We start from the raw sequence: 23,750 nt of genomic DNA, 5'->3' as shown, positions 1-23,750 counted from the left end.
CCTTGTCTGTCCCATCCCCATTATCCCCAACCCTTGCAACAGTGTCCGGCACAAAACAGGTGGCTGACAGTGGTTCAGTGATCAAGATTATCCCACCGTATTTTCCTGTTTCCTGTGAAACACACAGCAATTCTCCACCTGGTTTTGTGACACTTTGTGGTGACTCTAAGCTTCTAAGTGGAAAAAAGAGCCAGATGTGGATTCTAGTATTTGTTAGATCTTGGGCAGGAGCTTCAGTCTAAACCTCAGGTCTATAAAGTAGAACTGATACCTCAGAGACTGAGATTAGGTAATGTGAAAGTTCATGAGCTGTCCCCTCATTCTGATGATAAAAGGAAGCCCAGGCCAACTGTTAGCAAGTGAATACACACCGGCCTACTACCCCAAGTTGTAAAGCACCCATATTAAACAACATACAAATGCTCTGGTGTTAAGCAGATAAAATATAATCACAATACTTTTAGGAGGAAAAATCGGTGAACAACGTTGGTTAATTTTTTAAAACTGATTTTTTCCTTTTTCAGATTGTTCTTTATTCTCATATTGTTTGGCCTTAAGGATTCTAAATGGGCTGAGCAACCTTGTCTTTCGGCTTTCTAGTCAATGTGTTACATGAACTGCCTTCAAACACACAATAGTATCACTTGTTTATTTTAACCTGGGATAGAATTTTCTGAAATTCTGTTCCAATAATCGATTACCCCAAGATTATTTTAAATTTCAATAGTGACTACAGAATTGTATCGTAATAGAACAGAAGTGTCTTGACTCTTTTAGGCATTTGGGGCTTTTCATAGACAGTACCGTGGTTCCAGCACTGCGAGCTCTGAAGTTAGGTGCCCTAGGTTGGAATTCCAACTCTCATGTCCTAATAGTTACCCTGATCAACTACTCAACTATGCTAAGTCCTCCCACTTGAAATACAGGGCTAATAAAAATCCCACAAGGCTGTTGGGAAGATTCAGTAAAAAATTGTGTAGGCACAATGCTCCACATGTAGTTAATGTACAAGTAATCTTGGGAATTATGTCTCTTCTCAGAATCTTAGATGAATGCAATGTTTAATGTTTTCCCAGATACATTCTATATTTATCATTTAATAAACATCTGACTAGAAGCATGAAACAATGGCATAACTAGTTTGCACTGCATAATAATGTTAAAGGGTACTTAAAACTTCTGAAGAACACTGTCCCATATATGTGAAAAATCAATTTTACCAAAAAACCTGAGTCATATGAAGTTGAAAACCTGAAAAAAGGACTACCCGCACCTATCACTCATTTGTTTAACTTGCCATTACATTGCATTTGAGTCAGCATAATCTTTATTTCAAAATAACATTTTTATTATATAAAAATGTAAAAATCCAGCAAAACCAGAAATACGAATATATTTTTCTGGGCTTTCACATTTCTTGATTTTTATTCGCGATCTCTTTTTCAATACAATTTACACCCTCATCCCCATTTCCAGTCTGATTATACAAGTGCTAAGTGGCAGAAAGGTCTGGAATAAATACATCAAAAAGAGGCAAAGCTGTGAAACTAAGTTGCATGCAACAGGTTCTATGAGGGTGGGGGAAGTGTCTGAGAAATAAAACAGAGTAAGATAATGTAATTGGAAGGTTTTAGCTAAAGTTCTTTCAGTCATCTTTGTCTTTTGCTCCATGTTTCAGGATGCGTGTGAACTCGATGTAATTGAAATTCCCCTTTTTGTCAATAGGTGCTTCTCTGTACAGCTCGTCCACTTCCTCATCCGTAAACCGATCCCCCATGGTTGTCAGCAGCTCTCTCAGGTAATCTTCCTGAATGGTGCCTGGAAGGCAACAGAAAGAAGAACGCAGTCATCACTACATCCTGGCACATTAATGGGTCATTTCTAAAGCTAGTCAATCTTATAAAATATTTCAGAATATCTATATCTAGAAACAAAGTAAGTTAGTGAACTAAGGCTATATGAACTATATCATTATGTTTTCCAATTATTCTTAGAGTTCTGTGTTAATATTAGATCAAATCATTTAAAAGCTCAGAAACAGATCATATACTTACAAAATTATTCTTAAGCAAATATTTTCGAGCGGTAAAAAAAGAAAACCCTTTCTATTTTAAGAGAAGTACTTCATATAGTCTGGAATGAGGCTGGGCATAAACAGATAGTACTCACCTGTTGCTTCTTCATCAAAGCAAGCAAATGCATTTCTGATGACATCTTCAGGATCCGTGCCATTTAACTTCTCACCGAACATGGTGAGGAACATGGTGAAATTGATGGGCCCTGGTGCCTCATTCATCATGGCATCAAGGTATGCATCAGTGGGATTCTTCCCTGTTAAAAATGCACATTTTAACATTTAAAGACAAAAAAATCTAACTTCAATAGTTATTTCACTATTATTATGCTCCCCAACATATTTTAAAAATTTACATCATTTGACACCAATTTTTCATTTAACTTTAAGAATATTTTTAAAAGATTATTTTTGACAACTTAAAACATATTTGATACATCATTATAAAAATGTATCCCAGGCTTACACTGAAGGTTATTTATTCGTTTATGTGAACTTTCTCTTCATTATTTTTCATTCAAAACGAAACAAAAACCTGAAGCCAGGCAGTGCCACATCATTACAACTTTTTTTGGGGGGGACTACAGACATGTGCCATCACGCCCAGCTAATTTTTTATTTTTTGTAAAGACTGGGTTTCACTATGTTGCCCAGGCTGGCCTTGAACTCCTGAGCTCAAGTGATCCACCTGCCTTGGCCTCCCAACGTGACAGGACTGCAGGTGTGCATCACCACGCCCAGCCTGTATCCTGAATGCTGATAACATCCACGGTTCATCAGGGGAGTCGGTTCAATACAGTCACTCAAAAAACTCTAAATATTCACATTTCCAGTTGTGGTACGGATGCCCATGAGTTGGTATGCTTCAAAGTTGTATTTATAAGTTGGCCATTTAAGTTTAAACTATTAGCATGGTTTTGAATTGGGAACTTATTTTCAACAATGTTACATATCTTTAAACACTGTTTACACGTGTCATTGAACTGTGGTCTTGTTTGGTATTGTTTGTAATGGGAAATCTTAATCTCCATCCCAAGTGAGAACACTTCTTTTAGTGCAGTGGTGAACTCCCCTGACCTTTCCCTAGGAGCTGGAAGAAATCTCTCTGCAAGGGCCAGGCATGGTGGGAGTGTTTTTGAGGCCCCACGGTGTGGGGGAAGCAGCACTGAACCAACGGTCTGGAATACTGGGTTTGAATCCCAGTTCTACCACTGGCTATGGGACATAGGAGGAAGTGGCAGAACTGGCATTCAAACCCAGTATTCCAGATCCTTCATTCAGTGCTGCCCTATGTAGAATGTACTTCTTTTTTAAAAAAGTCTAACACTGACTGGTTAGAGTTTGTATCTCAAAGGTATCTTCCAACATTAAGTTTATATGATTTTAATAGATATTATAAGAATATCTATTAATCAGATATTCATATCTAAGGAAGCATCTCAAAATTACACCCAACTAAGCCAAAGCTAGAATGACAATCAAAGCTACAATTATAGTTCATATGTAAGTTTTAACTCTGGGAATTTGGGTGAAATTTAAACATCATGTTGGCGTCTATTTCACTGCATTCCAATCCTACCTGATTACACTTACTCAATGCTCCAATATCAAAATTAGCCCAAAGTTAAACTCAAGATTCACTGAATAAGTTAAAGTAGCTAAAAAGATCTAGTTTCGGCTGGGTGCGGTGGCTCATACCTGTAATCCCAGCTCTTTGGGAGGCCAAGGCGGGCAGATCACGAGGTCAGGGGATCAAGACCATCCTGGCTAACACGGTGAAACCCCGTCTGTACTAAAAATACAAAAAATTAGCCAGGCATGGTGGCGGGCGCCTGTAGTCCCAGCTACTTGGGAGGCTGAGGCAGGAGAATGGCATGAACACGGGAGGCAGAGCAGTGAGCTGACATCATGCCACTGCACTCCAGCCTGGGTGACACAGCGAGACTCCATCTCAAAAAAAAAAGGAAGAAGAAGAAGAAAAAAGATCTACTTTCCTACCTCCAGATTTAACCCAATCACTTGCAGCATTTTTTGGGGGGAAGAAAAACTGTAACCAAAAGGTGTGAAGAGAACTCTAGGGTACAAAAAGTTATAGGGATTTAAAATGAATTGGTTTAGGCTAAGCACTTACCGACCCGCTCAAGACATCCAGTGTAATCTGTTGATTTGAAAGGTAAATACGTATCTTTTGAAAATTCATATTTATTTCAATTGTTATGAGTACACAGGAGGTGTATGTATTTATGGGGTACATGAGATACCCTGATACAGGCATATAGTGCATAATAATCACATCAAGGTAAATGGCACAGCCATCCCTTCAAGCACTTATCATTTCTTTGTGTTACCAACATTCCAAATATACTGAGTTATTTTAATATGTACAATAAATTACTGCTGACTGGGGGCCGGGCGCGGTGGCTCAAGCCTGTAATCCCAGCACTTTGGGAGGCCGAGATGGGCGGATCACGAGGTCAGGAGATCGAGACCATCCTGGCTAACACGGTGAAACCCCATCTCTACTAAAAATGCAAAAAAATTAGCCGGGCGTGGCGGCGAGCGCTTGTAGTCCCAGCTACTTGGGAGGCTGAGGCAGGAGAATGGCGTGAACCCGGGAGGCGGAGCTTGCAGTGAGCCGAGATCACGCCACTGCACTCCAGCCTGGGCGACTGAGTGACACTCCGTCTCCAAAAAAAAAAAAAAATTACTGCTGACTGCAGTCACTTTGTTGTTCTATCAAATACTAGATCTTATTCATTCTATCTATACTTTTGTATCTATTAACCATTCCCATTCTTCCCCCCGCCCTTCCCAGTCCTGATAACCATCCTTCTACTTTCCATCTCCATGAGTTCAATTATTTTAACTTTTAGCTCCCACAAATGTGTAAGAACATGTGAAGTTTATCTTTCTGTGCCTGGCTTATTTCACTTAATATAATGTCTTCCATTCCATCCATGTTGTTGCAATGACAGGATCTCTTTTTTTATGGCTGAATAGTATTCCGTTGTACATAAGTACCACATTTTTAAAATCTGTTCATCTGGTGATGGACGCTTACGGTGTTTTCAAATCATGGCTGCTATGAATAGTGCTGGAATAAACATGGGAGTGCAGATACCTCTTCAATGATACTACTGATTTCCTTTTTTGGGGGTATATACCTAGCAGTGGGATTGCTGGATCACGTGGGAGAGCTCCTATTTGTAGTTCTCTGAGGAACCTCCATACTGTCCTCCATAGTGGCTGTACTTATTTACATTCCTACTAATAATGTATGAAGGTTCCCCTAAAAAGTAAATATATATGCTAAAGCAAACGAAATATGGCCTGAGCAAGACTCCGTATTTCTCATTTGAGTCCTTGTGGATGAACCACAACCTAGCTTATAGTCCGACAAGATTGAAAACCTAACTTAGGAGTATGAGCCTGTAACAATTGCTAAGTCTTGGCCAATCCCAGCAGCCATACTTCAACCATTCATACACTGCTGAGTGTTCAAACCATGTTCAAATAAGGCATATGCTGAGCTGTAATCAATCCAGCCATTCCATACCTCACTTCCAACTTTTGTACGTCATTTCTCTTTTTTTGTCTATAAATCTTCTACCACGTGGCTGTACTGAAGTCTCTGTGAATCTGCTGTGATTCTGGGGGCTACCTGATTTGCAAATTGTTCATTGCTCAGTTAAACTCCCTTAAATTTAATTAGGCTGAAGTTGTTCTTTTAACACATATCTTTAAAAGGATGGGTTTCTGCAAAACTGAAGGCCTCAAAGACAACCTCTGACTCTACCACGACTTGTTCATTCAACAAATATCTATTGAGCATCTATTATAAGCAGAGTATAGACTCGAGAGTTCAATCTTTGGAAGACGGCTAAGTTCCTCAATTTTCCTCAGAGGCCTTCTTCAGTACTGACTTGCCCAAGAATATACTCAGACATTCTGAATGTGAGAAACACTAGGTTATAATCTCACTGCAAATCAGATAAAAATCTTTGATTCTACTCTCACCTTGGATAAACAAAAGTTACAAAATGTTAACAATCAGTGAATATAGCTAAAGATGTATAGGTGTTCACTATAACGTTCTTTCCACCTTTTGTAGGCTTAAAATTTTTCAAAATCGTATGTTGGATAGGAATAAGTACACACATAAACTTTACTTTCCATGTGTTAGGAGAAATAATCAAAATCAAAAGTTAGAAGAATAAAAGCTAGCTAATCATTTTGTAGGCATTAAAAGAAAAAAAAAACAAAACCCACCTTTCTTTGCCTTTTTGGCCAGTCAGCCAAGCAGCAGGACAGAGTGCAAAGTGTCACTGTAGGCCATCCCTGACCCGCTCCCAGCCTGCCTCACCCCCTCTGCTTTGGCCTATCGAGGTCTCCTTTGCCTGCAGTTCCTTGACTCCCAACTGTAAAATAACTGCTGACTCTGGGCTAGAACATGTAGGATGCTCCCTCCTGTCCTTCTTTTTAAGATCAAAAGAAACAATAACAAAATCATAAAAGGAATATGAACACCCATATACCAACATACAAATGGCTGTTTATGTGTGCTTTAAATCCTGTATCTTTACATTTTCTTTAGTTATTAAAAAAAAGTCATACAAAATATTGTGAAAGTCTTCTTCCCTGTTCCCTTTTCCAGTCGCAGTGCCCCTCCTCTGCAGAGATAACCATCATCACTTACTGTCACTCCTTGTTTATAACCCATACTCAACCTTTATTAAGTATATTATTTAGCTATACTTATTTGAAACTCTGGTATTTTGCTGCCTAGCCATGCCCTGGCTTTCCATCTAGAGACCTAAAAAATTTAGCTAACAGGAACGTTAGTCTACCTGGGCACAGCATCTGCCAGGTCCCCAACCTTATAGGCTTATCCCCATATGACTGGCCAAGCCCCAAAATGGCACCTCCCACACCCGGAAATTTCTCTAGAAGCCTTTTGAGACAAGGAGAGAAATATTTGTATATCACACAAAAAAAATGATTCATAGAGACAAATTATTATTTTTGGGAAAATACAAATAAAGAATTTATTATAAAGTCTACCTAGAGAAGCAAGCATGTCATGCAAATCTTCCTTGTCGATGAAGCCATCTCTGTTCTGATCAATCATGTTGAAGGCCTCTTTGAACTCCTGAATCTGTGACTGGTCAAACATGGCAAACACATTGGATGTTGCGCGCTGAGGGCGCTTCTTGGTGGTCTTGGTCTTTGCCTTTTTGCTCGACATGGTGGTTGTTTAATTCTGGAGTTTAAAAAAACACAAAAACATAAAACCAAAAAAAAAAAAAAATTATAAAACAAAGCAAAAACAGAATACACACCACCTAAAGTTAGTATGTAAAAATATCAATATGGAATTATTACTTCAATTGGGTAGGAATAAGTATGCAACTAAACTTTATTTCCAATGGGACAATTAAATGACTGAGTGCAAAAAAAGCAGTTTTGAAACATTAAGGAACAGAATTTGCCAGGCACCAGTGGCTCATGCCTATAATCCCAAGACTTTGGGAGGCCAAGGTGGAAGGATCACTTGAGACTAAGAGTTCGAGACTTGCCTGGACAACACAGTGAGACTCCCATCTCTAAAAAACAAAGAAACACAATAGAAATTATTGATGTACCTTCTCCTGAATTTCAGGGGACCGATTTTTATGAAGTGAGACTTTAAAATATCTAACGATAGCTAGCATCTATGCAGTACTTACTCTGGCCAAGCAGTGTTACGAAGGCACAGGGCTTCCTCAAAGAGAAAGTCTCCAAAGTTGATCTCTTACTCTGACAAAGACTGTCCCCATTTAATCCTCACAACAGTTGCCTATGGTAGGTACTCTTACTCCCATTTTACTACCAGTATAACATAACCTCTCTGAGCCTCAATTTTTCATCAGTAAAACATGATATCTACTTCAATGCAAAGAACTAAATGAGATAACATATGTAAAAAGACTAGTCATATTCAAAAAAGGTCTCATCTTTATAAATATCAAACCTACCCTTTCATCTTTCTAGCTATCCCTGCATTTCCCTTTTCCCTTGACAAGACTTTCAGAATACCCGTCTAATGCTGAACTGTCATTTTTCCTTCTGTTTTTTATTTTAGAGATGGGGGTTCTCACTATATTGCCCAGTCTGGTCTTGAACTCCGAGGCTCGAGAGATCCTCCCAAACCGCTGGGATTACAGACGAGCCACCGTGCCCAGCCCCATTTCTCTTCTTCCCAATCATTTCTCGATTCTCTGTAATATGGCTTTGGTAGTAGCCTCCAACACTCTACTGAAAGCCACCAATAATTTAAGTATCAAGCAGAAAAGACAGTTGTCGTTTCATTTTTTATGTGCAATTTTATATAATAAATAACACACAAAAATACCATCAGCTCTGGAGTTAGGAAGTCGTAAGTTCAAATCTCAGGTCCACCATTACTATCTACATATAACCTCTGAAAACTTACATATCTGAGCCTAACAGCTTTCAGTGAGTTTGGTGAGTCTTAGCAAATAATCAAACTCAAGGGTGGTCTTAGGACAACCAAACTTGAAACTGCTGTCAGCAATGACGGTCTCGCAGACTGTTTCCGTAACTTCCCACAATGTGAAAACAAATGACTAGACAGGTTAATGATTGAGCAGCGGGATTTGTGGACCTGAATCTCCAGGACTTCCAGTATTGGGATTTTTTATATAAATTTATTGTCTGCTTCTACTTCTTCAAGCTAAAGAACACGCACAGGGTGTTTTGAAGCTTGACTTAGTGGTGTAGTTTTGAAGTACACCAGCCTCACAGTCCTTACTCTAACATTCTAACATTCCAACTCCTCACCCTCCCCACATACAAGTCCTAAATAAATGTGAATTTTCTTCTCTTCCCTGTAACTTAGTTTGTTATTTGACCTTAGTTATTTCAAAGGTTAAATCAGAGACAGAATGTAGTCTACTAACAAGGCATTTGATTATGTTTTCATTCTTGTTCACATACCAAAACTTATAAGGTTCATTTTAATGCTAAAAATTTTGACTCAATTTCTTCAAGATAGTCAAGTATGTCTGAAGGCAAAAATATTAGTTCTTCTCTCTCAGTATCAGCAAGTCATTTTTGTAATCAAGTTATTTAGAAAAAGTTCCCAAAGAGTTAAATATTTATTTTTAAACACGAATCAAGCCGGGCGCGGTGGCTCACACCTGTAATCTCAACACTTTGGGAGGCTGAGGCCGGAAGACTGCTTGAGCCCAGGAGTTTGAGACAGGCCTGGGCAACAAAGTGAGACCCTGTCCCTACAAAAAAAATAAAAAAATAAGCCAGGTATGGTGGTGCATGCCTGTGGTCCCAGCTACTACTTGGGAGGCTGGGGTGGAAGGATCATTTGAGCCTGGGAGGTTGAGTCTAGTGGACCATAATGGTGCCCCTAACCTCAGCCTGGGTAACAAAACAAGACACTGTCTCAAAAAATCAAATCAATCAAATCAAAATCAGTCAATTGTATCATGCTACTTCTACAGTTAACCCAAAAATATACTATATTTAAACATTTTTGAAGTTTAGTCCGAGTTCTCTAAGAAGCTGATACAGAGATAGAATTAAACACCCAAGGATTTTATTAGGGGAAATGCCTGTGAGAAAGAATATGTAGGTTGTTAGCCCGATAAGGTTAGAAGAGCCATCACCGTCTGATGGTGACGCCCAAGAAAAGGAAACAGAGAAGTTGATGGAAGAGAACAAAAAACAATTCACTAACTGGTCCTAATCAAAATACGTTAGAGCAGATAGAGGCTCAATGTAGAAATACCATATTTTAAATTTGTTTCATACTTCATTTAAAAACAGTGGTACATTTGTATATGTATATGGTACCTATAAAAACACACACAACATCAGCTGAAAAGTGAGGCAAAATTGCATCAAAAGAATCAATCTGAAGGGAACTCTGGCCCCCAAAGAAAGTACCACCCTCTCTCCTTCCCTTCTGAAGTAAGTATCTTGGCTTCCTCCACCTTCTCACTTCCCACTCACTCTTCAGCCCACCACAATCTGGCTTTCTGTTTTCTACAGCAACTGCTTTAATTGCCAAATCTGGTCTAAATCTTCTTGGATCAGTCTACTGCATCACACTATTTTATCCCTCTTTTCTTTGGAGATTCAGCCACTGTTAGCCTGGTGCTCCCTAACAGTAGAAATGAACTTTCCCAGGTGGAAAGGGTCCCAACCTTGAAGAACTTATGCTCTAATGAGGAAGACTGATTATGTACAATGGTGTATTTGACGTACTCTAGCTCAGGTCTCCTATTTCTAAGACTTCCTCCTCCATTTCCCTCTTAGATGTTTATCTCCACTTAAATATTCATGTTTCCCAGTATTCTAGCAGCACATGGTTTAAAGTTCTTTTCAGTCTTCGTTCCTTGCATGATCTCATCAACTTTCACTGTTCTGACAACACCTACACCTCCCAAATCTGAACCTCCAGGCCTGACCTTTCCTTGGAGCCTCGGACTCACACATCCAAATGCCTGTGAAAGGCACCCATCTGGATACCCCATAGACACTCATCATCAACATGCTGAAAACTCAATTATCTCCCCGCTCCTGAACTTTACCATCTTTGTTTCCAATCATCTACCCAGTAGCCAGAAACCTAGGAGTCACCCTCCCCAATCCCTCTCCCTGATGAACCAAGCCCTGCCTCTGAGAAGTATTTCTCAGAGATGCTCATCTTCCTCATTCCTCTGTCACCACCCTAAACTGGATCCTCATTATCTCTTGTGTAAAATACTTCTATGGCCTCTTCACTATCCCCTTGCCTCTGGGCTCTCTCAAAACTACCCTTAGTTTTCTAGCCAGGGTTGTCTATGAATATGACCTCATCATTCCACTTTTTAAAATCTTCTTTGGCTCTCCACTTCCTAAAGGATAAAGTACCAAGTTCCTAAACATGGCGCATGAGTCTTCCTTTCCCTACTCTAGAATGAACTTTCCAGCCTCCTCTCTAGTCATTCCCTGCTTTGTACTTTTCCTTTAGCAACACCAAACTGCAAATGTCCCCAAGGTACCATGCCATTTCTTATCTTGTATATCTTTGTTCTCGCTATTTTTCCAACCCCAATTGCCCTGATCTACTTCTCTGCCTTAGGAACAGAGAGAGAATTAAAGGTCTACTCAACTTTAGGTCTACTAACTCAACTTTCAATTAAAGCTACTACCATTTATTAAGTGAGTCACATGCTGGAAACATTATGTACGTTAACTGAAACATGCCCTCCTGCCAAGTGAAAAACTGAAGGTCAAAGATATTAAATAATCTTGCCCAAGATTATTTGCAGCAGAGCTAGGATTCAAATCCCATTTGTTACAGGTTGTTTCTCCCTGTATATTTCCTACTTCCTACGAAATACTCTTCTAATTATTTTGAGTTTAGCATAAAATTTTTAAAACTTGCAATGCCACCAATATAATTCAACACTGATTTCTGAGCACCTACATTCCTCTAAATGCAAATCCTAGACAAAATGAGTTTTCAAACCAAGTCAAATTATATCAGAGACACCAATGTACAGAATAGAGTTGCAGTCAGTAAATGAAATGTGAATGGCACTCCCTGGAATTGTGCAGTGTAGTAGCCCTGGTTGGGTTTAGTCAGGTGGCAACTATCAGTCATGGCTTTCCTTTGAAACTTTGATCTAGGACTGTCCAATTTATTAATGTTTAACCAAGAAGCATTCAAAAACAACAACAAACAAAAACACAAAAAACCAACCCAACCCTTAAAGACAGAAAATAGCCATACAGAACACAGCACAAAATGAATGTAATAACCCTCAATAGCAGTAAAAACAGGTCTTCCTCCGTCTGCAACCCTGTTACTCTGATATTGCTATAAATTTCTAATATAAAGTGAACTAAAGGATATAAGTAGTACTCAGAGGCAGGCATGTAGGAATTGATACAGCACTCCCTCCTTATGTGAGGGGGATATATCCCAAGACCCCAGTGGATCCTGAAACCAGGGATAGAACCCAACCCACACAGTAAGCCCTCCATATCCACAGGCTCCGCACTCAGATTCAACCGAGAATCAATTGTTCGTTTATTTGGAAAAATACAAACAAAAAATACAACAATAAAAATACAAATAAAAAATACAGTATAACAACTATTTATATAGTATTTGCATTATATTAGGTATTATAAGCAATCTAGAGATGATTTAAAGTATTCAGGAGGATATGTGTAGGTTATATGCAAATACTATGCCATTTTATATGGGGGACTTGAGCATCTGCAGATTCTGGTATCTGCAGGAGGGTCCTGGAACCAACCCTCTGCAGATCCAGATGAATGACTACATACACTGTTTCCTTATACATACATACCTACGGTAAAGTTTAATTCATACATTAAGCACAGTAACAGATTAACAATAATCAAATAGAACAATTATAATATACTGTCATAAAAATTATGCGGATGAGATCTCTCTCTGAAAATATCTCACTGTACTGTACTCACTTATTTTCAGACCTCAGTTGACCACAGGTAACTGAAACGGAGGAAGCAAAACCATGGACAGTGGAAAGCAGCATCATATAAGACTACTGTATTATGTATTATAGGTGGCTGTGGTATCAACATACTTAGTTGATAATAAAAATGTTTGTAAAGTCACTTGCAGTACTGACATGCAAACAGAAACACGGACACCATCATCATTAGTAAGTAGAAACTGTCTATGTACTTCAGCATATACGGCTCTCTCGAAGCCTGGGGAAGATGCTCACAGAGCACATTCTGTTAGCTACCTATGATTTCCTCAACATTGCTTTGAGGCTTCTTCCTTCAACTATCTGAAGTCAGCTAGAGCAAGTAAATACGGCTCCTAAAGCAGTTAAATCCTCTGGTTTCAATCTTGGCTGCACATCGGAATCACCTCAGAAGTTTCAAACAAGTGATGCCTGTAGCTTCAAGGAAATGGAAGGTCTACGGGTGGAGCCCAGGCATCTGTATTTTCAAAAATGCACCAGGTGATTTCAATGCACATTGAAGGTTGAGAACCACTTAAATTGTTAAGTTAACCACTTAGATCACACTGGCTGTTTATGCATCTAGCTGCCCTTAGTTTTTCAATGTTGTCATTATGGTTTAATGGAGATGTTGGAGACATGGATTCTAATTCCAGTTCTATCATTCACAAGTTGTATGATCGCTGGTCATTTCGGCTTTCCCAGGCCTCATTTTCCTCATCCATAAAATAAGTGTTAAGTAGATCAGACGTCATAACCTGGCAGCTACCAAACTACACGCAGTCTGCACAGAGGTCCATTTAGTAATCCGCAGGGATGACCTTTAAAATGCCTCTTTTAAAAATTGAATCAGTTTGCCAACATTTTAAAAAACTGAACATTTTATATAACCTAAATTTCAGATATTTTAAACAACTGTACTATAAGGAATCACTTGACCAGCATCCTGGAAATTCCTGTAGGTCATAAGTGTTCAACAAGCAATCCCCTCTACGCCCTCCATCTCCTTATCCCAGCTGGTATTAGTTTGTTATCTGTCTGGCCCCCAGAACACTTCACCTTGCCCCTCTGGTCATGGTGGTAGCTTCCAAGAAAGCCCTCAAAATTCTCATGCCCTTGTGCAGTCCCCTCCAACAATGAAAAGTGTTGACCTGTGTAACCAATAAAATACTGTGACAATAAGATATTGTGGGCCGGGCGTGGTGGCTCACGAGGTCAGGAGATCGAGACCATCCTGGCTAACACAGTGAAACCCCATTTCTACTAAAAATACAAAAAATTAGCCGGGCGTGGTGGCGGGCGCCTGTAGTCCCAGCTACTCAGGAGGCTGAGGCAGGAGAATGGTGTGAACCCGGGAGGTGGAGCTTGCAGTGAGCCGAGATCGTGCCACTGCACTCCAGCCTGGGCGACAGGGCAAGACTCCATCTCAAAAAAAAAAAAAAGATACTGTGAAATGAGGCTGTTTGGCTTTGTCATAATACACCTTGCAGCTTTTTCCCTGCTCTGTCTTGGATCACTCAATCTGCGGGAGCCAGGTCATAAAGACACTCACACAGCCCTGTGGAGAGATCCATGTGGCAGGGAATTGAGGATTCTTGCCAACAGCCAGCACCAACTTGTCAGCTATGTATCAGCCATCTTGGAGGCTGATCTTCCTTCAGATGACTGCAGCCCCCGCATGCCACCTCATGATAGACCCTGTGTCAGAACCACCCACCTAAGCTGCTCTGGCTCTGACCCTCAAAAATTGTTCATTGTTTCTGAGGTGCTAGGTTTTGGAGTAATTTGTTATACACCAATAGAAAAGCTACAAAGCCACTGTCTCCTTGACCTCTTTAATGTTAAAATAGGGCTATGCCTTTATTTCAGAATTATAGTCACAGTCCAAGTTTCAAGGGACCACAGTCAAGTTTGCATAGCACAGGGAATTTTCTATTTCTGAAGAGAAAAGTTTAACTCCTTCTACTCAGTTTCAAATTCTGTAGGATCTTTTTACTGCAGGAGTCACCCTTCCTCAACATTCCTATCACCACCATCCTATTCTTTTGGCTGAATTCCGCTGGCTCTGACCAGCAAATCACTTCCTGATTTGCTAGTCATTCCTGCTTTCTAATTAGAGCCTCAAAGCTCTGTCCTTTTTCCTAAGTACTAACTGAAAACCTGATAGTATAAAGGCACCACTCAAAAACGAGATAATTGAGGAGGGGAAGGAGGAGCTGGTTTTGTGGGCAAAGGATGATAAACAACTCAAATTTTAGCTGGGCCACAGAATGCTAGTAGAGAACAGGACTCTGAGAGGGTCTTGTTAGCAGTGCTGATGTGTGAGCAGAGGCACAAGGTAAAGCCCTCAGAGTAGATGAACTCACACAGAAAAGCAGAGAGTAGTTCTTGGGCTGAAACCTAAGGTCATTTTTACTCCACCTCATCTTCTTCAAGGTCTATCAGAATCTTTAGAAATTTATCATGGATTCTTATGGTTATTACTGTAGTCAAGAGGAATGTTCTAACTAGAAGACTCAAATGACTGGACACATAAGCAACAGTCTGAAAACAGCTGTCATAAACAGAATTTAGTTTATATCAAGTTAAAATACTTCCGAAAGTAACCTCATATACCTAATGACATATAATTGTTTTTATGCTGCATATTTAGGCAAAAAAGATAGCTCCATAAATTATTAGAAGTATTTTTTTTCAAGGAGTCAAACTCAATTTTTTCAACTTTTTTTTTTTTTAACACCAGGGAAGCATTTCCCCTAGTACTCTACATGTATTTTAACACTTACCACATACATGTAACACTGACATTTCTTTCTCTATTATAGGTTTTATGATCATTCCAGTTGGCTGCAAACTTCCTATCTGAGCCTCCCATATCATTTTGTTTTACTGCAGTGAAATTTATATAGTCAAATGTACAAACCTTAATCAGTTTTTATAATGTGTATACCCATGTAACTATCACTCCCATTAAGTTACAAATGTTAACATTGTTCCAGAAAATTCTCTCCAAGTTAATCACCATCTCCCATAGGCAACCACTGTTCAGATTTCTATCACCATAGATTAGTTTTGTTTTTGAACTTCTTATAAACGGAATTGTACAGTATATATTCATATATATGCCTGTCTTCTTTCACTCAATACAATATTTTTGAAATTCACCTCTCTTACTGGGTTTATGGCACAAAGTTCACTGTAGCCTTGAACTCTTGGACTCAAGTGATCCTCCTAACTCAGCCTCTTGAGCAGCTAGGACTACAGGCATGAGCCACCATACACAGCTACTTTGCAAGGAGGGGGTGCGGGGGTAGAGACAGGGTCTCGCTAATGTTGCCCAGGTTGGTCTTGAACCCCTGGCTTCAAATGACCCTCCCACCTTGGCCTTCCAAAGCACTGGGATTACAGGTGTGAGCCACCATGCCTGGCCATATTCATTCCTTTTATTGCCTTCTGCCTTTCCACTTTGGACTGTGGAACTTAGTAGTGTGCCTTGCACACGGCAGGTGCTCAAATAATCCTAGTTAAGCAAATACATATATATATGTATAGTATATAAAGTTGTGTATAGTGTGTATATATAGTTTCTTCCTGTAACAAACAGAATTACACATATATGTTCATTACGAGGTAGGTCCCGGATCTGAATTCCAACATGAGGCTTTTCTCTATGGTCTACCTATGGTTCCAGTCTCTTCCCCAAGAGATCCCTCAGGAAACTTAGCAGCTACCCACTGCTCCATACCTGGAAGAAGCAGTACTAACCAGGGACAATAACTGAGTGCTAAAGATGTGCTGGGCACTGATTTAAGCATTTCGTATGTATTAACACATTTAATCCTCACGACAACTCATCATATAGGTACTGTTACCATTCTCTTCTCTCAGATACGAAAATCAGGGTAAAGAGAATAAACAACTTGCCACACCGCTAGAAAATGGCAGAACTTAAGAGTCAGGATCTGTACTCAGGAAATCTAGCTCCAGAGCTTGAACCACTAGCCAGTAACATCCTGCATACAGGCAGCTGAAATTCTCTACCATGAAAATGTGAATAGGCTGGGCGCGGTGGCTCAAGCCTGTAATCCCAGCACTTTGGGAGGCCGAGACGGGCGGATCACAAGGTCAGGACATCGAGACCATCCTGGCTAACATGGTGAAACCCCGTCTCTACTAAAAAACACAAAAAACTAGCCTGTAGTCCCAGCTACTCGGGAGGCTGAGGCAGGAGAATGGCGTGAACCCGGAAGGCGGAGCTTGCAGTGAGCTGGGATCCGGCCACTACACTCCAGCCTGGGCGAGAGAGCGAGACTCCGTCTCAAAAAAAAAAAAAAAGAAAATGTGAATAGCTGGGAGTAACAAGCAATGATACCCCAAAGTTAATGTGTGGGGTGAGGAAGGAAGATCCCAAAGATGCTGGCAAAAAGGGTATGATAATCTCATCCCCAAATATACCTGGAGTCTTTGAATCTTGGGAGAAAGGGAAAACTAGCCCCATGTTGGGGCTCCACATCCTGTTATCTTTCCTAACCTTAGCAACTCTCGTCTGGGGATCTGTCCTTTAGAAGTTGCAGTTCATCTTGTCCAAGCTTAGTCTCATCAAAGCAGAAACGCACACCGAGTCAGCCATCATAAAAGCTGTTTCACTCAACACAGCCTAAACAAGGCAAAAGCTGTGCTCTTCGTTACGAAGTCCAGGAGGGGCCACCACCTTGGGCAAATCACCTCACCTCTGTGGGTTTCGTTTTTCTCAGTTATAAAACGCAAAGGCTCCACAAGGTAATCGATTAGGTCCTACTGAATTCTAAATGCTTTGATTCTTCTCTTACCAAAAGACCATACCAAATCTACCTTCAACTAAAGCGGCCCAATGAATCCTCTAAACATCCCTTTCTTATTACCCCCTTAGTGAAGACTCCAAAATGACGCTCTGTGGCTTCTTACATAATCTTTTCTTTCTCCTAAGTTTTCAAGACATCCATAAGAAGGTCCCACTTACCTATCTACCCTTATTTGCTACTATTAGTCGTTATAGTTCTGTTCCATACCCGGCGGTATGGGTTCCATACCCCACGGTCTGCTTTTCACAGGAGACAATTCCCAGCTTTTGAGTTCTGCTCTTGTTACCACCTCCCACACATCTAGCCGGAAACGCTAAGTTCTCCCTCCTAGGGCTGAATCCAAGGCCTTCAGTGAGGTCACGATTCTTTTCCAAGTAACCTTTCCCTATTTCTGTTAACTGTCCTTTCTTCAGTCAACACGAATAAACTAAACCTTTACAAGATGCAAGACATACTAAGCGAATTACAACTCTACGTAAATCATTACATTTGAGCCTGTATCAACCACACTCGGCTACCGGCATGCTAATAGCTTCCTTAGAGGCTTCACCTTAGGCGAGACCGTGCACTAGGAGGCTCCTGCACCCTCCAAAAGCATCTAGGACAGTGTTGGGCACAGGGCAGGTACTCCACACGAACACGCCCGGGTCTGCCCTAATCCACCGCCAGGGCCCGCCGCTGCGCCGGGGGGGCAGGCGTTGACTCCGGGGCCGGCGGACGGTCCAGGGCCCAGGTGTGTGAGGTCACCCAGGTGGTGAAGGGTCGACCCACGCACCGCCGGGACCCGGCCACCACTCCAGCAGGGCGTCTCCCCAGGCCGGCTCCCTCGCCTGCAGCCTCCCGGCCCCCGGACTTCCGGGCCAGGGCCTCACCGCCAACCCTCCTCCCTCCTCCCTCCACCTCCGGCCCCGTGCCCCCTACTCAGCTAGCCTGACAGGTCCCGCCGACGCCTGGCCGCGCTGGGGCGGGGTCCGGCCGCAGGCGCGCGACGGGAGGGGCCCCGGGGACACGGAGGCGGCCCGAGGGGTCTCGCGAGCGGAGTCGAGCGCCACTCACCCGGCGCCAAACACCAGAACCAGGGTCGCCCTGCGCGAGAAGAGGAGCGACAACGAAGAGCGCTAGGCTGTGGCCGGACAGTGGCGGCGCCGACACTTCCTGCCTGAAGGGGCGGAGCGGAAGGCGCACCGGAAGGCGCGGCTGGACCAAGTGGAACGGGGGTGCGCAGAGTGTTCGCGCCCACGCGCGGGGGTCTGCGAGTCAGCGGAGCGGCTGGGCTGCTGGGGCCGGAGGCACACGGTCGGGGTCTTAATTGCCCTTCGGCCTGCTCCGATCCGCTGCGATATAGCGGCCGGCGCTGCGGCGGTCGCCCGCAGCCGGGCCCTCGTCCCCCGCTCCTTTGGCAGCTCCGCGGCCCTTCCGCATTCCTGGCCCGCTGGGCGCGGCTGGGCCGGGCGCTGGAATTTGACCCGAGCGGGCCGCGATCAGCGGAGGATTTGCGGTTGACCCAGGCGGGGCGCGATCCGCCGAGGATTTGGGGTCGCCTGGCGCCGAACCCTGAGTTGCCAGATTTAGCAAGTAAAAGTACAGTTCTTCTAAATTTGAGTTTCAGACAAGACAGGGTTTAGGGTTCTTCCCATGTAATGTTGAGAAGGTGAGGGCGGCGCCTGGGCGGATTCTTTTCCGCTCCAGAATCCCTTTCTCTTTTCAAACCGCATTCCAGCCGGAGTTAAATCCTTTAACCTACTCCTCTCTGCTTACCCTCCTAAGGTTTACGGCCTTTGAGGCTAGGGCCACAGCCTATGGCTGTTTCATTCCTCTTTTAGCCACAAGAAAGTTTTATTCAAACTACTTTATCAAGAAAATGGCAACGCACACACATACATGCACACACAAAGAAAAACACGAAGCGGCTTGGCGCGGTGGCTCACGCCTGTAATCCCAGCTCCTCACGGAGGCGGAGGCGGGAGGATAGCTTGAGTCCAGGAGTTCGAGACCTGCCTGGGCAATATAGCGAGACCCCGTTCTCCACAAAAAGGAAGAAGAAGAAGAAGAAAAAAGAAAAACACGAAGCTACGTTTCTCAGGTTTTGTTCTAGATCGTGTTTGTGGCTGTGTTCTTCAAGATCTTTCCCTCACCTTGAGGTAATCTAGCATTACTTCATCTAGCATTACTAAAATAGCATTACTTCAGGATGGTGGAGGATTGGCAATCTAATAGCAAATCTTTATTGAACTCTTCTTATTGCCTTAACATGTGCTGCATGCTGAGAGATGAATTCAAAGTCTCTTAGGGAGTTTATATTCTAGAAATCTTTGATCAGAAATTCCTAGAAGGGAGGGAGCTTGTGTTCAGCACTCTATAGCAGTTCTTAAACAGTAGCACGCCTAATAACAGGACTTTAAAAAACATTTTTGAGCCTCAAAACCGGGTATTAGGATTCAGTGAGTAAGGAAGGGATGGAGGATAATTCGATTTTCTGGTAAGCACACATGACGCTGATGCGGTGGTCGTCATCCCAGCAGCACAGCTCTAAATCCAGTTCATAACTGTATGTATTTTCTCAATAGTGTTAGAAAAGCAATTGCTGAAAAGTCACACCTGGTTCTACAATATTTACCCTTTCCTTAACTGTAGTCTAGGTTTTGGTTCGATAGTTTAAATAATTTAAAAAAAATAAGTTTCTAGAATTGTGCTGTCCAATACAATCGTCACTAACCACATGTGGCTAAACTTAAATTCAGTTCCTCAGTTGTATTTGATACGTTTGATACCTGGAATGCAGTGGCTATTCACAGGTGTGATCGTAATGCACTACAACCTGGAACTCCTGGACTCAAGCGATCCTCTCACCTGAGCCTCCCAAGTAGTTGGGACTACAGGCGAGAGACACCACACCAGTGCGTCTGGCAGTATTAGAGACATTTTTTTTTGAAACAGTCTTGCTCTGTTGGCCAGGCTGGAGTGCAGTGGCTCGATCTCGACTCACTGCAACCTCTGCCTCCCGGGTTCATGCGATTCTCCTGCCTTAGCTACCTGAGTAGCAGGGACTACAGGCGTGTGCCACGACGCCCATCTAATTTTTGTATTTTTAGTAGAGACGGGTTTTCACCATATTGGCCAGGATGGTCTCAGTCTCTTGTCCTTGGGATCCACGCGCCTCGGCCTCCAAAAGTGATGGGATTACAGTCGTGAGCCACCGCGTCCGGCCAGTATTACACACATTTTAAGTGCTCAATAGCCACGTGTGGTTAGTGTCCTTATTGTATGGCACAGAGAGCATTTCCATAATTACAGAAGCTTCTATTTGACAGCACTATTCTGAAGAAATAATTCTAAGGTACATTGTTCTCTCTAGATGCAAAAGAAACGCCTATATAGGCTTTGTTTAATCATTAATAAAAATGTATTCACTATTAAAAATAGCTGGATAGCTAAATATCTATCATTGGAAAATTGTCAATTATAGCATACACACGTCAAAGATAATTGAAGTTAAGAATGGTTGAAAAAGCAATGTGGCTATGCCAAAACATGAGATATAATTTTAGTAAATGAAAAAACAAGTTGTAAACTCATTACAACTCTAAAATGTATGTGGATAAACATTGGAGAAGTCACAATTCCTGCTATTTGAGCAGACACAGAGAAATGTAGACTAAAAAGATATAGGGACTTGGAAGATGGAAGAGCAAGTGAAAACGGAATAAGCAGCACGGGGAAAACTGGGCATTTCTTCAATGTGGGATTAGCTACAACAATCGCTTTATGGACAGCAAAGGTAAGCAAACATGACTAAGGACTTGTCAAATCTGGGGGCGTCTCATTTAAACCTTCCCATACTCCACTTTTCTGTGTTGGACACTACTAACCTCCTTACTCTTGACATTAACTAGGTTTCCGTAAAACGGTTTTTGTGGCTCCATTTACCTCTTCAAACTCTGATCATTTTTTATCTGATCCTCAAGTCTAGATGTTAAATCTCTCGCTGTCCTTCCTCTTTTCACTTTGTAGCAAATGGTTTCCTTTCCTTCTCAATTTGCTTTTACTTGTCTCTTATGCTCAGGCCTTCCTCCTTTCTTTCCCAGGAGCATTCAATTCCTGCTCTCAAGTCATAGGTTCTTTCATCAGGTAGATAAGGATGCCACCCCCATTAGGTTAGTTTTGTCCAATTTTTTTTCTTTCTTTTTTTTTTTTTTTAAAGACACGGTCTCGCTATCACCCCAGGCTGGAGTGCAGTGGCACAATCAGTTCACTCCAGCCTCGGACTCCTGCGCTCAAGCAATCCTTCCACCTTAGCTTTTGGAGTAGCTGGGATTATAGGCACCCGCCACCATATCCGGCTAATTTTTCTTTTTTTTATTTTTATGTAGAGATGGGGTTTTGCTTTGTTGCCCAGGCTAATGTCAAACTTCTGGCTTCAAGCAGTCTTCCTACTTCGACCTTCCAAAGTGCTGGGATTACAGATGTGAGCCAAGATGCCTAGCCAGATCTTCTGAAATGGTTTGTTTCAAGTTTGACTTTCATCATGGAAACTTTTGAGACTGATTTTTCAGTCAAACACACCATTGAAATGGATGCTTTTACCTTTCTATTGGCAATCATTCTTGTTTAAGCAAAGAATGGCATTACTAAATTAGGAGAATGATTTCATTCAGGGTACATCATTGTTCTTAATGCAGGTTGGTTCTTTGAGCAGTTACCTGAAAGGGAAGCAGGAACCCTGCAAGAGATCATTTTAGTAGTACCTTGTTTTTCATATAGTGGAAACAGTGTTATCTGTTCTTCACTGGAGATTTAACAAAGCATATGATCATTTTTTCTCTTGATATGGAAATTCAATTCAAAAAAGAAGATTTTAGCACCATGGCCATAACCGGGAAAAAGTATGTTGGCTTAACCAGTGAATAAAATTCAGTAACAAAAGACAAAGAATGAAGGCAGGTTCTAAGATTCTAATGTTGAAGAGGACAAGAACTAGCTTTGACTAGTCCATCTATTCCTATAGCGTTGGCCTTCTCAGGTTATAGGATCTAGCTGATCTTATTGGCTGCAAAGGCCTGATGCCCAGAAGGCTTTTAGTAATTGTTTATACTGAATGAAGTAATGGTTTTGTCCAAGGAGAGTCATGATAATCATAGCATAAAACTTGAAGTTATTATAGTAATTGTCAATTACTCATCTTCATGGGCTAATTGTCAACTCTTTTCAACCAAATTTTTCTCCGTTTCAAATATTTTAAAACTCATGAATCTTTGAGAGTGGGAGTTTTGGGCTGGCCATGGTTGCTCACACCTGTAATCCCAGCACTTTGGGAGGCAGAGGTGGGAAGATCACTTGAGTACAGGAGTTTGAGACCAGCCTGGGCAATATAATGAGACCCTGTCTCTACAACAAACTGAGAAATTAGCCAGGCACGGTGGTGCATGCTTGTAGTCCCAACTACTCAGGTGGCTGAGGTGGATCACTTGAGCCCGGGAGGTCAAGGCTGTAGTGAGCTGTGATCATGCCATTGCACTCCAGCCTGCATGACAGAGCGAGAGACCCTGTCTGGAAAAAAAAAAAAGAGAATCCTGAAGCCCTTTGAGAGTCAGATTTTTAAAGCTGAAAAAGAATGAAACTCTCTGCCACTCCCTGATTAACTATGAAACAGTTCTGCATTTCTGCAAACAGTGGAAGTTATTTTTAGGACTGAAATAATGACCTCACTTTCCCAGGCATGTAGGTTCAGCTGTTTTGGTTGTGGGAAGGTCAGGAATGTCCAAAACTCATACATGGACTCGTGGTGAATCTCTGCATAAATATCTTTCAATAGGCATTGTTGTGTTAAAGAAGAACTACATATAATAAAAAAATATTGCATTGTATTTCCAGCACTTTAAAACCAAACATTAAAAAATCTCTCTTTGGTAGCATTCCACAGAACCTTTAAGCCAAAATGGTTTTTAAAAATATGAAATATTGAAATTACACTCAGTGACCTGGTCTAATTTTAAATAATCAGAAATTACAAAAGTTTAAATAAAGAGGAAATGTTGGCAGGTATGTCAACTTAAGAACTTAAAACTACGGAAACTACCATATATATGCCAGTTCTACAGGAAATTATTTTAAGAATTGGAAGACAAAGTGCAGAAAACCTGATTAGGGCAGTTAAAATTGGATATCCTTGGGAGGAGGAGGAGGAATGGATAGTAGAGGAGATAGGATTGTTAGGAAAATTGGAGGAAGAGAAAGCTAACAACCATATCATTTTCTAGGATTTCCCTCATCTACCTTTCTTTGGAAGATACGACTAAAACCAACAAA

At 41.6% G+C, this 23,750-nt stretch overlaps 1 protein-coding gene across 1 annotated transcript; it reads right to left on the bottom strand.

The window, feature by feature from the left end:
* Positions 1-1,309: 1,309 nt before the first annotated feature.
* Positions 1,310-18,857, bottom strand: MYL12B (myosin light chain 12B). Its single transcript, XM_023228486.2, has 4 exons — positions 18,501-18,857; positions 7,136-7,334; positions 2,170-2,331; positions 1,310-1,818 (listed from the first exon to the last, which is right to left on the bottom strand). Exons 2-4 carry the CDS (start codon positions 7,317-7,319, stop codon positions 1,646-1,648), a joined length of 519 nt encoding a protein of 172 aa, XP_023084254.1. The 5' UTR covers positions 7,320-7,334; positions 18,501-18,857; the 3' UTR covers positions 1,310-1,645.
* Positions 18,858-23,750: the final 4,893 nt, after the last annotated feature.

The sequence above is a fragment of the Piliocolobus tephrosceles genome, chromosome 18, assembly GCF_002776525.5.
Source record: "Piliocolobus tephrosceles isolate RC106 chromosome 18, ASM277652v3, whole genome shotgun sequence".
In the NCBI taxonomy this organism is placed as follows: Eukaryota; Metazoa; Chordata; class Mammalia; order Primates; family Cercopithecidae; genus Piliocolobus; species Piliocolobus tephrosceles.
The sequence above is the reverse complement of the archived record's forward strand: the minus strand, read 5'-3'. Positions and strand labels throughout refer to the sequence as shown.

Coding starts and splice junctions, on each gene's coding strand:
- MYL12B (XM_023228486.2), bottom strand. CDS start 7,319: ATGTCGAGCAAAAAGGCAAAGACCAAGACCACCAAGAAGCGCCCTCAG. Junction 2,332..7,135: donor TGACATGCTTGCTTCTCTAG/GTAGACTTTATA, acceptor CATTTTTAACAG/GGAAGAATCCCACTGATGCA. Junction 1,819..2,169: donor CTTTGATGAAGAAGCAACAG/GTGAGTACTATC, acceptor GTTGCCTTCCAG/GCACCATTCAGGAAGATTAC.